This window comes from Oncorhynchus gorbuscha, linkage group LG06 (genome assembly GCF_021184085.1).
Source record: "Oncorhynchus gorbuscha isolate QuinsamMale2020 ecotype Even-year linkage group LG06, OgorEven_v1.0, whole genome shotgun sequence".
Lineage (NCBI taxonomy): Eukaryota > Metazoa > Chordata > Actinopteri > Salmoniformes > Salmonidae > Oncorhynchus > Oncorhynchus gorbuscha.
Window position 1 is genome coordinate 23,055,999 of NC_060178.1, and position 19,374 is coordinate 23,075,372.

General features: G+C 48.5%; 1 protein-coding gene across 2 annotated transcripts in view; it reads left to right on the forward strand.

Moving 5' to 3' along the window:
* The window catches only part of LOC124037711 (ral guanine nucleotide dissociation stimulator-like 1), a 34,622-nt gene extending 15,362 nt beyond the window's left edge, over positions 1–19,260 (forward strand). For both annotated transcript variants that reach the window (XM_046352696.1, XM_046352697.1), the window contains exons 8-17: positions 1,877–1,961; positions 2,071–2,160; positions 2,297–2,383; positions 9,646–9,678; positions 9,793–9,914; positions 11,805–11,894; positions 12,140–12,323; positions 12,542–12,790; positions 12,905–13,019; positions 13,126–19,260. In XM_046352696.1, the coding sequence (XP_046208652.1) occupies positions 1,877–1,961; positions 2,071–2,160; positions 2,297–2,383; positions 9,646–9,678; positions 9,793–9,914; positions 11,805–11,894; positions 12,140–12,323; positions 12,542–12,790; positions 12,905–13,019; positions 13,126–13,313 (1,243 nt within the window). In that variant the 3' untranslated portion in view covers positions 13,314–19,260. The remainder of the gene's footprint in view (positions 1–1,876; positions 1,962–2,070; positions 2,161–2,296; positions 2,384–9,645; positions 9,679–9,792; positions 9,915–11,804; positions 11,895–12,139; positions 12,324–12,541; positions 12,791–12,904; positions 13,020–13,125) is intronic.
* Positions 19,261–19,374: the final 114 nt, after the last annotated feature.

The window sequence follows — 19,374 nt, forward strand, 5'->3', positions numbered from 1 at the left end:
AGTCTAATTTACAGCAAATAATTGTTACAGGGGATTAATGAACCAATTCAAAGCTGGGGATGATTAGGTGGCCATGGAATTTAGCCAGGACACTGGTGTTAACACCCCTACTTTTACAATAAGTGTCATGGAATCTTTAGTGACCACCGAGTCAGGCCACCCATTTAACATCCCACCTGGAAACCCACACCCTACACAGGGTAATGTCCCCATTCACTGCCCTGGGATATTATATAGAATTTTTTTTAGACCAGAGGAAAAAGTGACTGATCAGAACCAACCATGCTTAGCTTCAGAGGCAGTGGGATGCAGGGCAGTGTAATGCTGGCATAAAGGCATAGGTGATGCTGTTGATTCATTGCCTAGTAATAGGGCATATTCTATACATTCATAATGAATAGGCTGACACATTACCTTTAGCTACAGAATATCTCACCATCGGGAGTTTCCATTTCTCTCTCCTTCCTTCTTTTCTCCTGTGCGAAGAGAGAGGTGCTGTCAACAGTCCAATGAAATGTGTTTTGTTGTGAAAACATTTGACTATTGATGTTTCTAAACAGATTTCACTATGTTTTCCAAATGAAGCACTGGGTAAATGCAGGAACAGGGTTGGAGAGTTTGGGCAGAATTATCACCTGTCGCACGGCAAGAGGCTGCATGCTCCTCAAACAGTGGTTGATTCATGGAGTGGAATAACTGGAGGAGCCTGAAAAACAAACCAGCGGGAAAACGGACTCCATTATTTCAGGGCATATGGATGACATGTCTTTTTGTCCCTGTCCCTGTCCCTGTCCCTGCTCATTTGATAATAGGCCATTCTAAATCTAAAATAAGATTTAATAAGATAAGAGTAATTGTAATTGAGTAATTGAGAGTAATTGTTGTTTATTATCTATGCATAGTCACTTTATAAATGACCTTGACTAACCTGTACCCCCGCACATTGAACCGGTACCCCCTGTATATAGCCTCGTTTTTGTTATGTCATTTTCTTGTTCCTTTTCTAAAAAAACATTTTTTAAACATTGTACATACATTTTACATTTAATCAATATTTTCTTAACTCTATTTCTTGAACTGCATTGTTGGTTAAGGGCTTGTGAGTAAACATTTCACGGTAAGGTGTTGTTGTATTTGGCACATGTGACAAATTTAAAATTTGATTTGAAAACTGCGTGTCCAGCAGCCTGAGACAAACAGAGCGCAAACTGTTTTTGCTTCTTTCTCAAATCATCAATAGCCTATTGTCACCTCATGCAGCCCAGTAAGTTTAGATTTTTAAGACATTCTGAGGATTGTATCATTAACAACTAAAGTTGCCAAATATCTCTAAATCTAGCATATGCGACCTGTTTCAAATCATCGCTTTTACGCTCAACATAGTCACTTCATACGCGCACTCACGCCGGAGTGGGAAAAATATCCTTTCTGTTCTTATTCAGCTACGTTCAATAATCTTCTTCTTACTACAAAATCATATAATAGCCTATAAAATAATGTCACGGGACTTATAAGCATATCGTATCTGCGAAATGAACAAGCCTACAGCCTATATCATGGTGCATAGCCAGATTACATACAGTAGGCCAACTCATATTCTGTTCCTCTGAAAAGAAATCAACTATTCATATCATAATGTTTCTTTAGACCTGCATAAAATAAATGGATTTATTGTGATGGTGTATATAACATTTATTTATTCTACTTTTTAAAACGTAGATGTTTCAACGGTGTGCATTATCGGCTTGTATGCATGGAGGCCTGGAGACCGGAGCTCTTTTGCATGACTATAACCAGCAGCCCTAGTCACACCTCATGTGATAGAATTCCTATGCATTCCCATTAGTTCTAACCTCGCTCTATGTAATTCTCCCAGAGACAGCATGTCTACCTTTGAAGAGCTATCAGACATCTTCTCAGATCACAACAACTACCTGACGAGCCGAGAGCTGCTGATGAGGGTGAGACTCTGCTCTGTTAATAACATCATATGAGAGGCTTTGGTTTTTGGCGTAGTGATTGTGTGAATGTCTAATCACTACTACAATCAATCTATTTTTCCCCCTACAGGAGGGCACCTCTAAATTTGCCAATCTGGAAGGCTGTGTTAAGGAGCACCAGAAACGCACTCACAAACGACTCCAGCTGCAGAAGGAAATGGTGAGAGATGGCGCCACTGGCAGTTTGAGGCCCAGTTTGTTTCCGTTTCAGGAGGGGGGTCAAAGTGAGATAAACTTGGCTGTGCCTGCTGATGTATCGGTATGATTTTGAACCATTGCTCTATCTCTCCTCCCAGGGTGCCATGCAGGGGACGATACCTTACCTGGGCACCTTCCTGACAGACCTGACCATGTTAGATACGGCCCTGTCAGACCTAGTAGAGGTGAGCCTTACTATCATCCTACTCCTCCTGTTTGTTGGTAGAATTATCCTGTGTGTTGTAGGGATTGGCTCTCAAATTGATGTCAAAACCAGATCTTTAACTAGAGAGATTTTTTTTTCTTCAAATATTGTAAAACTATTTGGTGGAATGTGCTTTGGCCTGTCCCAGAAAAACAAATGCTATTTTGTCTTAATTTGCTTTGTGTCCATGTGTACATGTGCATTTGTGGGGCACAACAAAAAAGAAACCAAGGCAAGCATCACACAGTCCTTCTCCCTAAATTCCCATTCCCCTCAGTGTCTCACTCCCTCAATTGCATTCAGACCGCTCCCTATACACACACATGCTGAGTTTCCACACAATCTCCTGGTAGGCCTACAGAAATCAATGCCTATAATAACAGTGGGACGGTGGGGATACACAAGCTACATTCCTTGCCAAATGATGACAGTTTTATCACAAATTCAAAATGGACAACAATGTGCTGCTGTTTTGGAATAATTGTGTCACGTCTGTTTTCCTCTACTTTGAGAGCTGCTAGTGCCCTTTTAGAATTGGTTAGCCTAGGCCATAACCTCCCTAAACATAGATAGGTTCCACAGAGCGTATTTTCATCAGAATCATTAAAACGAGGCCGACTCACGAAGTGGATGTTGTGGCTGTAATTCATCACCATGCAGAGTTCAATTTGGAATTGTTCATCCGTTTAGAAAATTCCAAAGAACAGTCAGAATAAACTAAATGATATGTCTATCGGACTATTTTTATTTGACCTTTTTAACTAGGCAAGTCGTTTAAGAACAAATTCTTATTTACAATGACGGCCTAGTAACAGTGGGTATACTGCCTTTTTCAGGGGCAGAACGACCAATTTTTTTGTCAGCTCGAGAATTCGATCTAGAAACCTTTCGGTTACTGGCCCAAAGCTCTAACCACTAGGCTACCTGCCACTCCCTCTCTAACCACTAGGCTACCTGCCACTCCCTCTCTAACCACTAGGCTACCTGCCACTCCCTCTCTAACCAATAGGCTACCTGCCACTCCCTCTCTAACCAATAGGCTACCTGCCACTCCCTCTCTAACCAATAGGCTACCTGCCACTCCCTCTCTAACCACTAGGCTACCTGCCACTCCCTCTCTAACCACTAGGCTACCTGCCACTCCCTCTCTAACCACTAGGCTACCTGCCACTCCCTCTCTAACCAATAGGCTACCTGCCACTCCCTCTCTAACCAATAGGCTACCTGCCACTCCCTCTCTAACCAATAGGCTACCTGCCACTCCCTCTCTAACCAATAGGCTACCTGCCACTCCCTCTCTAACCAATAGGCTACCTGCCACTCCCTCTCTAACCAATAGGCTACCTGCCACTCCCTCTCTAACCAATAGGCTACCTGCCACTCCCTCTCTAACCACTAGGCTACCTGCCACTCCCTCTCTAACCACTAGGCTACCTGCCACTCCCTCTCTAACCAATAGGCTACCTGCCACTCCCTCTCTAACCAATAGGCTACCTGCCACTCCCTCTCTAACCAATAGGCTACCTGCCACTCCCTCTCTAACCACTAGGCTACCTGCCACTCCCTCTCTAACCACTAGGCTACCTGCCACTCCCTCTCTAACCACTAGGCTACCTGCCACTCCCTCTCTAACCAATAGGCTACCTGCCACTCCCTCTCTAACCAATAGGCTACCTGCCACTCCCTCTCTAACCAATAGGCTACCTGCCACTCCCTCTCTAACCAATAGGCTACCTGCCACTCCCTCTCTAACCAATAGGCTACCTGCCACTCCCTCTCTAACCAATAGCCTACCTGCCACTCCCTAACCAATAGGCTACCTGCCAAACCACTAGGCTACCTGCCACTCCCTCTCTAACCACTAGGCTACCTGCCACTCCCTCTCTAACCACTAGGCTACCTGCCACTCCCTCTCTAACCACTAGGCTACCTGCCTCCCCTCTCTAACCACTAGGCTACCTGCCTCCCCTCTCTAACCACTAGGCTACCTGCCTCCCTCTCTAACCACTAGGCTACCTGCCACCCCTCTCTAACCACTAGGCTACCTGCCACCCCTCTCTAACCACTAGGCTACCTGCCACTCCCTCTAACCACTAGGCTACCTGCCACCCCTCTCTAACCACTAGGCTACCTGCCACCCCTCTCTAACCAATAGGCTACCTGCCACTCCCTCTCTAACCAATAGGCTACCTGCCACTCCCTCTCTAACCAATAGGCTACCTGCCACTCCCTCTCTAACCAATAGGCTACCTGCCACTCCCTCTCTAACCAATAGGCTACCTGCCACTCCCTCTCTAACCAATAGGCTACCTGCCACTCCCTCTCTAACCACTAGGCTACCTGCCACTCCCTCTCTAACCACTAGGCTACCTGCCACTCCCTCTCTAACCAATAGGCTACCTGCCACTGCCTCTCTAACCAATAGGCTACCTGCCACTCCCTCTCTAACCAATAGGCTACCTGCCACTCCCTCTCTAACCAATAGGCTACCTGCCACTCCCTCTCTAACCAATAGGCTACCTGCCACTCCCTCTCTAACCAATAGGCTACCTGCCTCCCCCTCTCTAACCACTAGGCTACCTGCCACCCCTCTCTAACCACTAGGCTACCTGCCACCCCCTCTAACCACTAGGCTACCTGCCACCCCCTCTAACCACTAGGCTACCTGCCACCCCCTCTCTAACCACTAGGCTACCTGCCACCCCTCTCTAACCACTAGGCTACCTGCCACCCCTCTCTAACCACTAGGCTACCTGCCACCCCTCTCTAACCAATAGGCTACCTGCCACTCCCTCTCTAACCAATAGGCTACCTGCCACTCCCTCTCTAACCAATAGGCTACCTGCCACTCCCTCTCTAACCAATAGGCTACCTGCCACTCCCTCTCTAACCAATAGGCTACCTGCCACTCCCTCTAACCACTAGGCTACCTGCCACTCCCTCTCTAACCAATAGGCTACCTGCCACTCCCTCTCTAACCAATAGGCTACCTGCCACTCCCTCTCTAACCAATAGGCTACCTGCCACTCCCTCTCTAACCAATAGGCTACCTGCCACTCCCTCTCTAACCAATAGGCTACCTGCCACTCCCTCTCTAACCAATAGGCTACCTGCCACTCCCTCTCTAACCAATAGGCTACCTGCCACTCCCTCTCTAACCAATAGGCTACCTGCCACTCCCTCTCTAACCAATAGGCTACCTGCCACTCCCTCTCTAACCAATAGGCTACCTGCCACCCCTCTCTAACCACTAGGCTACCTGCCACCCCCTCTCTAACCACTAGGCTACCTGCCACCCCTCTCTAACCACTAGGCTACCTGCCACCCCCTCTCTAACCACTAGGCTACCTGCCACCCCCTCTCTAACCACTAGGCTACCTGCCACCCCTCTCTAACCACTAGGCTACCTGCCACCCCCTCTCTAACCACTAGGCTACCTGCCACCCCCTCTCTAACCACTAGGCTACCTGCCACCCCCTCTCTAACCAATAGGCTACCTGCCACTCCCTCTCTAACCAATAGGCTACCTGCCACTCCCTCTCTAACCAATAGGCTACCTGCCACTCCCTCTCTAACCAATAGGCTACCTGCCACTCCCTCTCTAACCAATAGGCTACCTGCCACTCCCTCTCTAACCACTAGGCTACCTGCCACTCCCTCTCTAACCACTAGGCTACCTGCCACCCCCTCTCTAACCACTAGGCTACCTGCCACCCCCTCTCTAACCACTAGGCTACCTGCCACCCCTCTCTAACCACTAGGCTACCTGCCACCCCCTCTCTAACCACTAGGCTACCTGCCACCCCTCTCTAACCACTAGGCTACCTGCCACCCCTCTCTAACCACTAGGCTACCTGCCACTCCCTCTCTAACCAATAGGCTACCTGCCACTCCCTCTCTAACCAATAGGCTACCTGCCACTCCCTCTCTAACCACTAGGCTACCTGCCACTCCCTCTCTAACCACTAGGCTACCTGCCACTCCCTCTCTAACCACTAGGCTACCTGCCACTCCCTCTCTAACCACTAGGCTACCTGCCACTCCCTCTCTAACCACTAGGCTACCTGCCACTCCCTCTCTAACCACTAGGCTACCTGCCTCCCCCTCTAACCACTAGGCTACCTGCCTCCCCTCTCTAACCACTAGGCTACCTGCCTCCCCCTCTCTAACCACTAGGCTACCTGCCTCCCCCTCTCTAACCACTAGGCTACCTGCCACCCCTCTCTAACCACTAGGCTACCTGCCACCCCCTCTCTAACCACTAGGCTACCTGCCACCCCCTCTCTAACCACTAGGCTACCTGCCACCCCCTCTCTAACCACTAGGCTACCTGCCACCCCTCTCTAACCACTAGGCTACCTGCCACCCCCTCTCTAACCACTAGGCTACCTGCCACCCCCTCTCTAACCACTAGGCTACCTGCCACCCCCTCTCTAACCACTAGGCTACCTGCCACCCCCTCTCTAACCACTAGGCTACCTGCCACCCCTCTCTAACCACTAGGCTACCTGCCACCCCCTCTCTAACCACTAGGCTACCTGCCACCCCCTCTCTAACCACTAGGCTACCTGCCACCCCCTCTCTAACCACTAGGCTACCTGCCACCCCTCTCTAACCACTAGGCTACCTGCCACCCCCTCTCTAACCACTAGGCTACCTGCCTCCCCCTCTCTAATCACTAGGCTACCTGCCTCCCCCTCTCTAACCACTAGGCTACCTGCCACCCCCTCTCTAACCACTAGGCTACCTGCCACCCCTCTCTAACCAATAGGCTACCTGCCACTCCCTCTCTAACCAATAGGCTACCTGCCACTCCCTCTCTAACCAATAGGCTACCTGCCACTCCCTCTCTAACCAATAGGCTACCTGCCACTCCCTCTCTAACCAATAGGCTACCTGCCACTCCCTCTCTAACCAATAGGCTACCTGCCACTCCCTCTCTAACCAATAGGCTACCTGCCACTCCCTCTCTAACCAATAGGCTACCTGCCACTCCCTCTCTAACCAATAGGCTACCTGCCACTCCCTCTCTAACCAATAGGCTACCTGCCACTCCCTCTCTAACCACTAGGCTACCTGCCACTCCCTCTCTAACCACTAGGCTACCTGCCACTCCCTCTCTAACCACTAGGCTACCTGCCACTCCCTCTCTAACCACTAGGCTACCTGCCACTCCCTCTCTAACCACTAGGCTACCTGCCACTCCCTCTAACCACTAGGCTACCTGCCACTCCCTCTCTAACCACTAGGCTACCTGCCACTCCCTCTCTAACCACTAGGCTACCTGCCACTCCCTCTCTAACCACTAGGCTACCTGCCTCCCCCTCTCTAACCACTAGGCTACCTGCCACCCCTCTCTAACCACTAGGCTACCTGCCACCCCCTCTCTAACCACTAGGCTACCTGCCACCCCCTCTCTAACCACTAGGCTACCTGCCACCCCTCTCTAACCACTAGGCTACCTGCCACCCCTCTCTAACCACTAGGCTACCTGCCACCCCCTCTCTAACCACTAGGCTACCTGCCACCCCTCTCTAACCACTAGGCTACCTGCCACCCCCTCTCTAACCACTAGGCTACCTGCCACCCCTCTCTAACCACTAGGCTACCTGCCAGCCCCTCTCTAACCACTAGGCTACCTGCCAGCCCCTCTCTAACCACTAGGCTACCTGCCAGCCCCTCTCTAACCACTAGGCTACCTGCCAGCCCCTCTCTAACCACTAGGCTACCTGCCAGCCCCTCTCTAACCACTAGGCTACCTGCCTCCCCTCTCTAACCACTAGGCTACCTGCTTCCCCCTCTAACCACTAGGCTACCTGCTTCCCCCTCTCTAACCACTAGGCTACCTGCTTCCCCCTCTCTAACCACTAGGCTACCTGCCTCCCCCCTCTAACCACTAGGCTACCTGCCACCCCCTCTAACCACTAGGCTACCTGCCACCCCCTCTAACCACTAGGCTACCTGCCACTCCCTCTCTAACCACTAGGCTACCTGCCACTCCCTCTCTAACCACTAGGCTACCTGCCACCCCCTCTCTAACCACTAGGCTACCTGCCACCCCCTCTCTAACCACTAGGCTACCTGCCAGCCCCTCTCTAACCACTAGGCTACCTGCTACCCCCTCTCTAACCACTAGGCTACCTGCCAGCCCCTCTCTAACCACTAGGCTACCTGCCACCCCTCTCTAACCACTAGGCTACCTGCCTCCCCCTCTCTAACCACTAGGCTACCTGCCTCCCCCTCTCTAACCACTAGGCTACCTGCCAGCCCCTCTCTAACCACTAGGCTACCTGCCAGCCCCTCTCTAACCACTAGGCTACCTGCCAGCCCCTCTCTAACCACTAGGCTACCTGCCAGCCCTCTCTAACCACTAGGCTACCTGCCACCCCTCTCTAACCACTAGGCTACCTGCCACCCCCTCTCTAACCACTAGGCTACCTGCCACCCCTCTCTAACCACTAGGCTACCTGCCACCCCCTCTCTAACCACTAGGCTACCTGCCAGCCCCTCTCTAACCACTAGGCTACCTGCCTCCCCTCTCTAACCACTAGGCTACCTGCTTCCCCCTCTCTAACCACTAGGCTACCTGCTTCCCCCTCTCTAACCACTAGGCTACCTGCCTCCCCTCTCTAACCACTAGGCTACCTGCCACCCCTCTCTAACCACTAGGCTACCTGCCTCCCCCTCTCTAACCACTAGGCTACCTGCCACCCCCTCTCTAACCACTAGGCTACCTGCCTCCCCCTCTCTAACCACTAGGCTACCTGCCACCCCCTCTCTAACCACTAGGCTACCTGCCACCCCCTCTCTAACCACTAGGCTACCTGCCACCCCCTCTCTATACACTCTATGCGCTTCAGCACTCGGCAGTCATGTTCTGTGAGCTTGTGTGGCCTACCACATTGCGGTTGAGACGTTGTTTCTCCTAGATGTTTCCACTTCACAATAACAGCACCTACAGTTGACCAGGGCAGCTCTAGCAGGGCAGACATTTTACAAACTGACTTGTTGTTAAGGTGGCATCGTATGACCGTTGAAAGTCACTGAGCTCTTCAGTACGGGCCATTCAATTTGTCAATTTTTGTCTATGGAGATTGCATGGCTGTGTTCTCGATTTTATACACTTGTCAGCAACGGGTGTGGCTGAACTAGCTGAATCCACAAATTTGAATGGGTGTCCACATACTTTTGTGGTGTATCTGCGTTCAGTCTGTCACACTGTCGCGTTTGTGTTGTCTGCAGGGGGGGCTAATCAACTTTGAGAAGAGGCGAAGGGTGAGTCATCTTTAACCTGTTCTAAACCACTAATTAGGTAAAGGGGACAAGTCATTGTTAGTAGTCAGCTTTATTGATATGACTGCCCTTGATCTCTCTGACTCTCTTATTCAGGAGTTTGAGGTGATCGCTCAGATCAAGCTGCTGCAGTCTGCGTGTAACAGCTACTGTCTTAGTGCTGATGATGGCTTCCTGCGCTGGTTCAAGAACCAGCCTCAACACAGCGAGGAGGAGAGGTACAAACATCATCAATCATTCACGCTATATGTACACGTTGCCTTCAGAAAGTGTTAATAACCCTGGACTTTTTCTACATTTTGTTGTTACAGCCTGAATTTAAAATGGATTCAATTGCAAAAAAAGTGTGGTCACTGGCCGACACACAATACCCTGTAATGTCAATGTAGAATTATGTTTTTATAAATTAATTAAAAATGTAAACCTTTAGTGTCTTGAGTCAATAAGTATTCAACCCTTTTGTTATGGCCCAAATAAGTTCAGCCGTAAAGATTTGCTTAACAAGTCACATAATAAGTTGCATGGACTCACTCTGTGTTCAATAGTAGAGTTTAACATGATGTTTGAATGACTACCTCTTCTCTGTACCACCAAAAATACAATTATCTGTAAGGTCCCTCAGTCAAACTGTGAATGTCAAACACCGATACAACCGCAAAGACCAACAAGGCACTAAAATAATACTGCAACAAAAAACAAATTGGCGAAGCAAATAACACTTTGTTTTCAGGACAAAAAGTAATGTTTGGGCCAAATCCAATAACAATAACCTGAAACAAAAGGCCACATCTACACTGGATGTTTCTGAGTGGCCTAGTTAGTTAACAAAAATACATCTACCTGAAAATCCTTGGCAATGGTTGTCTAGCAATGTTCAACAACCAATTGACAGAGCTTGAAGAATTTAAAAACTAATAATAGTCAAATATTGCACAATCCAGGTGTGGAAAGCTCTTAGAGACTTACCCAGAAAGACTCACAGCTGTAATCACAGCCAAAAGGTGCTTCTACAAATAATTGACTCTGGGGTTTGAATACTTATGTGAATGAGATATTTCTGCATTTCATTTTAAATCAATTTGCTAAAATAAAACGTGTTTTGGGGTATTTAAAAAAATTAAAAAATAAATTCAGGCTGTAACACAGCAGTGTGGAATTACTCAAGGGGTGTGAATATGTTCTGAAGGCACTGTGTGTGTTTCACAATTCCTGACATTTTAATCCTAGTAAAAATTCCCTGTCTTAGGCCAGTTAGGGTCACCACTTTATTTTAAGAATGTGAAATGTCAGAATAATAGTAGAGAATTATTTCTTTCAGCTTTTATTTCTTTCATCACATTCCCAGTGGGTCAGAAGTTTACATACACTCAATTAGTATGTGGTAACATTGCCTATACATTTTTTAATTTGGGTCAAATGTTTCGGGTAGCCTTCCACAAGCTTCCCACATTAAGTTGGGTGGATTTTGGCCCATTCCTCCTGACAGAGCTGGTGTAACTGAGTCAGGTTTGTAGGCCTCCTTGCTCACACACGCTTTTTCAGTTCTACCCACAATTTTTCTTTGGGATTGCGATCAGGGCTTTGTGATGGCCACTCTAATACCTTGACTTTGTTGTCCTTAAGCCATTTTGCCACAACTTTGGAACTATACTTGGGGTCATTGTCCATTTGGAAGACCCATTTGCAACCAAGCTTTAACTTCCTGACTGATGTCTTGAGATGTTACTTCAATATATCCACATAATTTTCCAGCCTCGTGATGCAATCTATTTTGTGAAGTGCACCAGTCCAGTCTCAACGTTAACAGTGAAGAGGTGACTCCCAGATGCTGGCCTTCTAGGCAGAGTCTCAAGGAAAAAGTAATATCTCAGACTGGCTGCTAAAAAGAAAAGATTAAGATGGGCAAAAGAACATAGACACTGGACAGAGGAACTTTGCCTAGAAGGCCACCATTCCGGAGTCGCCTCCTCACGGTTGACGTTGAGACGGGTGTTTTGCTCTTTCTCTATGCTTTGCTCTCTTTCATTCTGATTGTTTGATTCATTATGCGGAGGCTAAATAGGCTGGTAGCAGTGACGTCATAATGATTCTCTGTTCATCTCCTGTAGCCATGCTATGTCTTGTGACATTGAAGGAGTCGGAGACAGCAGTCCAACCTTACCCAAACTTCGCAAGAGCATGGTTAAGAGGCTCAGCCTGTAAGTACACACTGGAGGAATTAAAAAATGAAGGATACTGTACTTTACATTTAGATTTACAAGATATCTCCCCTGGAATATAGACTTGGTATTGTTGTAGAATTCCTAGGACTATCAGATTTGGAACCTTCGCCTTTGACATATGTGTTATGTTTTAACAGGAAACCGTTACATCAGTGTGATGTTAGATCTATCTGACCCATTTGTTTTTTTTTTTAACCTGACCATTTCCCCTCTGTCACCAGACTGTTCCAAGGTGCAGACTCAGCAGGTTGTTCCCCAGTGAGGGAAACACCTCGGTCTCCCCCTACTGGCAGCTCAGGGGAGAGCGTGGACTCAGTCAGTGTGTCGTCCAGTGACTCCAGCCCTTCAGACAGCGAGGGCCTAGGCATGACACGTATACACACTTCAGATGCACAGCAGAACAAGGTAAAGCACTAACACCCACTCCCCTATTGTTATATTACTTCAAGTATGTTTTTACTAGCTAAGTTGGTGAGGGATTTACACACTCCATGTATTACATTTACTTTGTTCTGTATTGTCACATTTTGTTTTCCCATCATGTGTAAATAATTCTAGGTATAAAGTAGTTGTTGTAATTATGTCAGCATTGTGTGCTAACTAATGTATCTGTTTGTGTCCAGGTGTCCGAGTCTTGCTATTGCATTTCTCTCCACTCCATGGACACTACCTTGGCCTCAGCCAGTGTTCCTGTGACTCCGGCCTCACCCTTCCTCCCTGGCCCACCCTGCATGCACCATCGCTTGGACTCCCTGACGCCCATGTCCCCCTCCTCTCCCCTGCCCCCTGCCTACAACACCCAGGCTCAGGACGCCTGCATCATCAGAGTTAGCCTGCAGCAGGGCAACGGCAACCTCTACAAGAGCATCATGGTACGTCTCAGCAGGAGATTAGTACTTTGATTCAGATGGCCAAGACATTTTGAATAAATGTATGGAACCCTTTTAGTGGTTTTTGATTGGTACATGGTGTTGTTCCCTCCCCAGTTGACGAGTCAGGATAAGACTCCAGCAGTGATCTCTAGAGCCGTGGCCAAACACAACCTGGAGAGTGAGCCTGGGGAGGGATATGAGCTGGTGCAGGTCATCTCTGATGAAAGAGGTACAAATATTCTCCCTGTCACTCAAATATCACACTCTCAGTCTTTCATACTCTCATTTGTAATTACTGACTTGTGATATTGTGGGAAAAATCCTTCCTTTTCCAGAGCTGGTGATTCCAGACACCGCCAATGTGTTTTACGCCATGAACACCTCAGCCAACTTTGACTTCCTGCTGTGTGTGCGAGGCACTGCTGGACGGTCGGTGCAGCTGAGGAGTCGCTACGCCTCCACATTCCCCCGCGCCCAGCAGCGCTCCAGCCTGTCGCTGCGCCTCAGCAAGGTCACCCTGTGACCCCCAGGACAAGGGCACTGTGCCTGGAAGGACACATTTAATTTTTTTAGTCATTTAGCAGACACTCTTATCCAGAGTGACTTACAGTAGTGAGTGCATACGTTTTCGGACACCAAACTGGATGGGCTGGGAGTGGTGGTGGGAGACTGAACAGGAACAAACATGGGGGAACGAATTGAAGTCGATGAGTTTAGACTCTGAATTCTCTATTCCCACATCCCCTTTCCCTAATCAGACCCCCATTTCTTAGTGCTCCCTCTCCCAGCATCCCTTCCAGTAGCAGCATGTGGCCTTCCCTTTCTGGCACTTCCCCCAAACCCCTATGGACTATTATGGATGTGTAGTGGGACAGTGGTGCCATATAGATGTCTTGTGGCAGAGCGAGACAGCCGTCGTCCCCCCTCTCCACATGAAGAGGTTTTGCGCCGGTAGGAAGAGTGACTCCAGCCCCCGTCAGTATTCAGATTTGTTATCGACTCTTTTCTTTCCTGTGGCGCCTGTATGTTTCCTATTAGAGGGAGATTGGAGCCTGGACAGAGAGCGAGACTGAGATGTCCTGTTGCCTTTATTAACGGTGATGAATGATCGGCTCCTGTGTCAGTGTTAATCTGTGTGATTGATTGACAGGAGCTGTGTGATGTCTTCTTGGTTTCCATTATTTCATAGTGTGCACTGTGTGTACCACGCGGGACTGCACCTCTCATTGTTAACTGTGTGATGAATGCCAGTATAGAGGCATTCTGATAGGTTACTACTTGGTTTTAACAAAGTTTTTGTCCTTTTGATATTGTCTAGCTGTCCTATCTCACCTCTATGGTGTAGTGACACATAGGATGGGTCTCTATGTGAGGCCCGGATTGCTCTGCCTGACTCATTGATTAGCAGTCCTAATAGAGATTCATTTCTTAGTGGCTAGGTGATGTCCGGAGGTGGGAAGTAGATGGAATGAGTGACATTTACATTTTAGTCATTTAGCAGACGCTCTTATCCAGAGAAATGTACAGTTAGTGCATTCATCTTAAGATAGCTAGGTGGGACAACCACATATCTCAATCATAGTAAGTACATTTTAGTTTATGAAAGGTAATATATTGAGGGGGATTATTTAAGATACTCTTTGAGGAGGTACGGTTTTAGATGTTTTTGGAAGATGGGCAGGGACTCTGCTGTCCTAGCTTCAGGAGGAAGCTGGTTCAAACATTGTGGTGCCAGGACAGAGAAGCGCTTGGACTGGAATGAGCAGGAGCTGCCCTCCCGTAGGGGTGGGAGAGCCAAGAGACCAGAGATGGCAGAACAGAGTACTTGGATTGGGGTGTAGGTTTTGAGCAGAGCCTGAAGGTAGGAAAGGGTAGTTCCTCTTGCTGCTCAGTAGGCAAGTGTCATGGTCTTGTAGTGGATGCAAGCTTTGACTGGCAGCCAGTGGAGCGTGCGGACATGGGAAGGTGGAACACCAGGCAGGCTGCGGGATTCTGGATAAGTTGCAGGGTTTGATGGCACAAGCAGGGATTCCAGCTAACGGCGAGATGCAGTAGTTCTGAGGGGACATGATAAGTGCCTGGATTAGGACCTGCATCACTTCCTGGTTGAGGTAGGGTCGTACTCTACGGATGTTGTAGAGCCTGAACCTGCAGGAGCCAGTCACTGCTTTGATGTTTGCAGAGAATGACAGAGTGTTGTCCAGGGTCACGCCAAGGTTCTTTGCACTTTGGGAGGGGGACACCGTGAAGTTGTCAACTGTTATAGAGAGGTCTTGGAGCAGGCAGGCCTTCTCTAGGAGGAGGAGCAGCTCTGTCTTGTTGAGCTTGAGGTGGTGGTCTGACATCCATGCTGAGATATCTGCCAGGAACGCAGAGATGCGTGTCGCCACATGAGTGTCAGAAGGGGGAAGTAGAAAAATGGTTGTGTCATCCGCATAGCAATGATAGGAGAGACCATGTGAGGATATGACAGAGCTGAGTGACTTGGTGTAAAAAGAAAAGAGAGGGCCTAGAACCGAGCCCTGGGGGACACCAGTAGTGAGAGCAAGTGGTGCAGACACAGATCCTCTCCACGCCACCTGGTAGGAGTGACCTGCCAGGTAGGATGCAATCCAGGAGTGCGCAGAGTCTGAGATGCGTAGCCTTGAGATGGTGGAGAGGACGATCTGATGGTTCACGGTGTCTAAGGCAGCGAATTGATCTAGGAAGATGAGAACTGAGAGAGTCAGCGTTGGCAGTGCGGCGAGCCTCCATGACACTGAGGAGAGCATTCTCGGTGGCGTAACCAGTCTTGAAGCCTGACTGGTTGGTTCAATAAGATCGGCACGCTCAATTGTTTTAGAAATAAAAGAAAGAAGGGATACCTGTAAAAAACTGTACATAGTGTTGGTTTCTAGAGGAGGGTAGCGACTCTGGCCATTTTGAAGTCAGAGGGGAATACAGCCAGTGATCAGGGATGAGTTGATGATTGAAGTGAGGAATGGAAATTGTCTGGAAAAAGGAGGTGGTGATGGGGATGAGTGGGTAGATTGTCGGGCTGCTGGACCTCACTAATCTCAGGATTTCATCTGGAGAGAGAGGGGAGAAAAAGGTCAAGGCGTAGGGTAGTTCTGTGTGAGTGGGACTGGTGGCTGAATGAATGAGGAGTGGATATCGTCAATCTTCTTTTCAAACTGGTTGACAAAGTCGTCTGCAAAAATGGAGGGAGGGGGTGGGGTATTCAGGGAGAAGGTGGAAAAGGAGTTTCCTAGGGTTAGAGGCAGAAACTTTATATTTTGAGTGATATAAAGTGGCCTTAGCAGCGGATACAGAGGAAGAGGAGGAAGTGAAAGGATGTTAGGTCCTCCGGAGGTTTCATTTTCCTCCATTTTCGCTCGGCTGCCCGTAGCCCTGTTCTGTAACCTCGCAATAAGTCACTCAGCCACAGAGCAGGAGAGGAAGGCCGAGCCGGACGGGAGAAAAAAGGACAGCGCAAGTCATAGCATGCGAAAAGTGAGGAGAATAGGGTCGAAGATTAGAAGGGAGAAATTACAGGATAGAAGAGAAGAAAGTAGTGGGAGAGAGAGCGAAGTTTGAGACTGCACATTAGCATCTGGGTAGGGGAACAGCAGTGATCAGACCTGGGGGGGTGAGAATAGTAGGTGAACAGTCATCTGCTCCTCGTTTTGTTTCTCCTCTTTTTTAAGGGGAAAACTTGAAGAGGGTAATGCAAGACAATGTTTTTAAATAGGTGAATTCAGATGTCAGAAAAAAGCCTGTGTCAGATTTGCTGTGATGCATTTGGAATGGTGACAGAGGGACAGACTCTCCCACGCTTTACATGGCTCATCACACCCTAGGGGCTCCTTGTGGCCTGCCTGCAGGCTGAACCCGTCGCCATTTGAACCGTGTTTCATGCAACACATTGGTGTGGCTGGCTTCCGGGTTATGCTGGCTGGTGTAAAAGAGAGCGGTTTAGGCGGGTCATGTTTCAGAGGACTCATGACTCTACCTTCGCCTGTGAAGAGCCTGTGGAGAGCCTGTGGAGAGGAGAGGCGGCGATGAGTGGAGTTGCAGCGGACTTGTGGAGTTGCATCGATGAGACAAGATCGAAGAAGGGGGTAGTACTTTTTTTTCTATTCTATTTAAAAAAGGGGGCATTAGGTGGTGGACATGGCTGTGGGCGCTTTCGGCCTGTCGACACGGCTGAATGTAGTCGGGGCCCTGAGCAAGAACATTCTAGAGCCTTCTTCTTGGCAGCGGAGAGTGTTGCTATTTTAAAGTACATTTCTGACAATTCTAGTTACAAATTCTTCCATAGAGCTTAGAGAATGTGCAGTTTATAAACAGCATTTCACCACTTTCATAACTTTTGTTTTCACGGATTTATAGCAGCACTGGTGCTTATGTCTTCGAGCAGTTTAAATTGATAATGTCAAGTTAATTATTTAGTGAACTTAGTGCCAAAAGAGAAAGAGGAACAAAATCTATGTTTCTGGTTCCATTTCAACCAGTGTGGCGCAAGAAATAATACGTTCCGTTTCAAACTTTGAGTGGAGAACATCTGCGTAAGCAAGCAACGTAGACAGGCCTACATACTACACAGAGCCACCCATTTTGTGACAAAATACGACGTTGTACTCCATTTGCAGGAACTGTAATGTGTGCCGAACCTCTTCCAGGATGTTCAGTTGGAAATGTACTGTGCAGAACAGACTGTCATTCAGAATAGGCATGTCCGTTCTTACATTACTTTTCTATCTACAACAGCCAGTTCCCTGTGCACCGAGCCTCACCCAAACATTCACCCCCAATAGTTTGTCACAGATGATATAAATTAGATTTTCACACTAGCCCACAAGGACACTAATTCAGTTCCTCCTGTACCGAGGCCTCTACACACCGACACTAATTCAGTTCCTCCTGTGCCGAGGCCTCTACACACCGACACTAATTCAGTTCCTCCTGTGCCGAGGCCTCTACACACTGATACTAATTCAGTTCCTCCTGTGCCGAGGCCTCTACACACCGACACTAATTCAGTTCCTCCTGTGCCGAGGCCTCTACACACCGACACTAATTCAGTTCCTCCTGTGCCGAGGCCTCTACACACTGACACTAATTCAGTTCCTCCTGTGCCGAGACCTCTACACACTGACACTAATTCAGTTCCTCCTGTGCCGAGGCCTCTACACACTGACACTAATTCAGTTCCTCCTGTGCCGAGGCCTCTACACTGACACTAATTCAGTTCCTCCTGTGCCGAGGCCTCTACACACTGACACTAATTCAGTTCCTCCTGTGCCGAGGCCTCTACACACCGACACTAATTCAGTTCCTCCTGTGCCGAGGCCTCTACACACTGACACTAATTCAGTTCCTCCTGTGCCGAGGCCTCTACACACCGACACTAATTCAGTTCCTCCTGTGCCGAGGCCTCTACACACTGACACTAATTCAGTTCCTCCTGTGCCGAGGCCTCTACACACTGACACTAATTCAGTTCCTCCTGTGCCGAGGCCTCTACACACTGACACTAATTCAGTTCCTCCTGTGCCGAGACCTCTACACACTGACACTAATTCAGTTCCTCCTGTGCTGAGACCTCTACACACTGACACTAATTCAGTTCCTCCTGTGCCGAGACCTCTACACACTGACACTAATTCAGTTCCTCCTGTGCCGAGGCCTCTACACACTGACACTAATTCAGTTCCTCCTGTGCCGAGGCCTCTACACACCGACACTAATTCAGTTCCTCCTGTGCCGAGGCCTCTACACACGGACACTAATTCAGTTCCTCCTGTGCCGAGGCCTCTACACTGACACTAATTCAGTTCCTCCTGTGCCGAGGCCTCTACACACTGACACTAATTCAGTTCCTCCTGTGCCGAGGCCTCTACACACTGACACTAATTCAGTTCCTCCTGTGCCGAGGCCTCTACACACTGACACTAATTCAGTTCCTCCTGTGCCGAGGCCTCTACACACTGACACTAATTCAGTTCCTCCTGTGCCGAGGCCTCTACACACTGACACTAATTCAGTTCCTCCTGTGCCGAGGCCTCTACACACTGACACTAATTCAGTTCCTCCTGTGCCGAGACCTCTACACACCGACACCCACCCCCCTTTTAACGGAATCCCACAGATACCGGCTCTCCCACACTGCCTAACCAGCATTGACACCTCCACCTGTCTAACCCACACAGGGAAACCGGTCCCTACCATATACACTCCTACGTTTCATCTATTCTCTCATCACACTGGTTATTACTATAACGCTCATTCTCTAATACTGACATTCTGGCCATCTCACTGAGCAGTGTACTGGACTGTTATTGGTCATTCAGTAGTAAATGCTGGGCAAGATGTACTGTGGTCGATTCTCCGTGTTGATTCTCATGCAACACTTGTGAATTTTCTCTCATGAACTCAATTTGTGTGTCTTCACTGCCAAAATTATCTACCTAAATAAATGATAATTTCTATGATGTTGTTTATTTGTTCGACCCTTTAACAACATACGATTTATGCCCCCTTAGATTACTTGTTGGTTATTACTGCACTGTCGGAACTAGAACCACAAGCATTTCGCTACACTC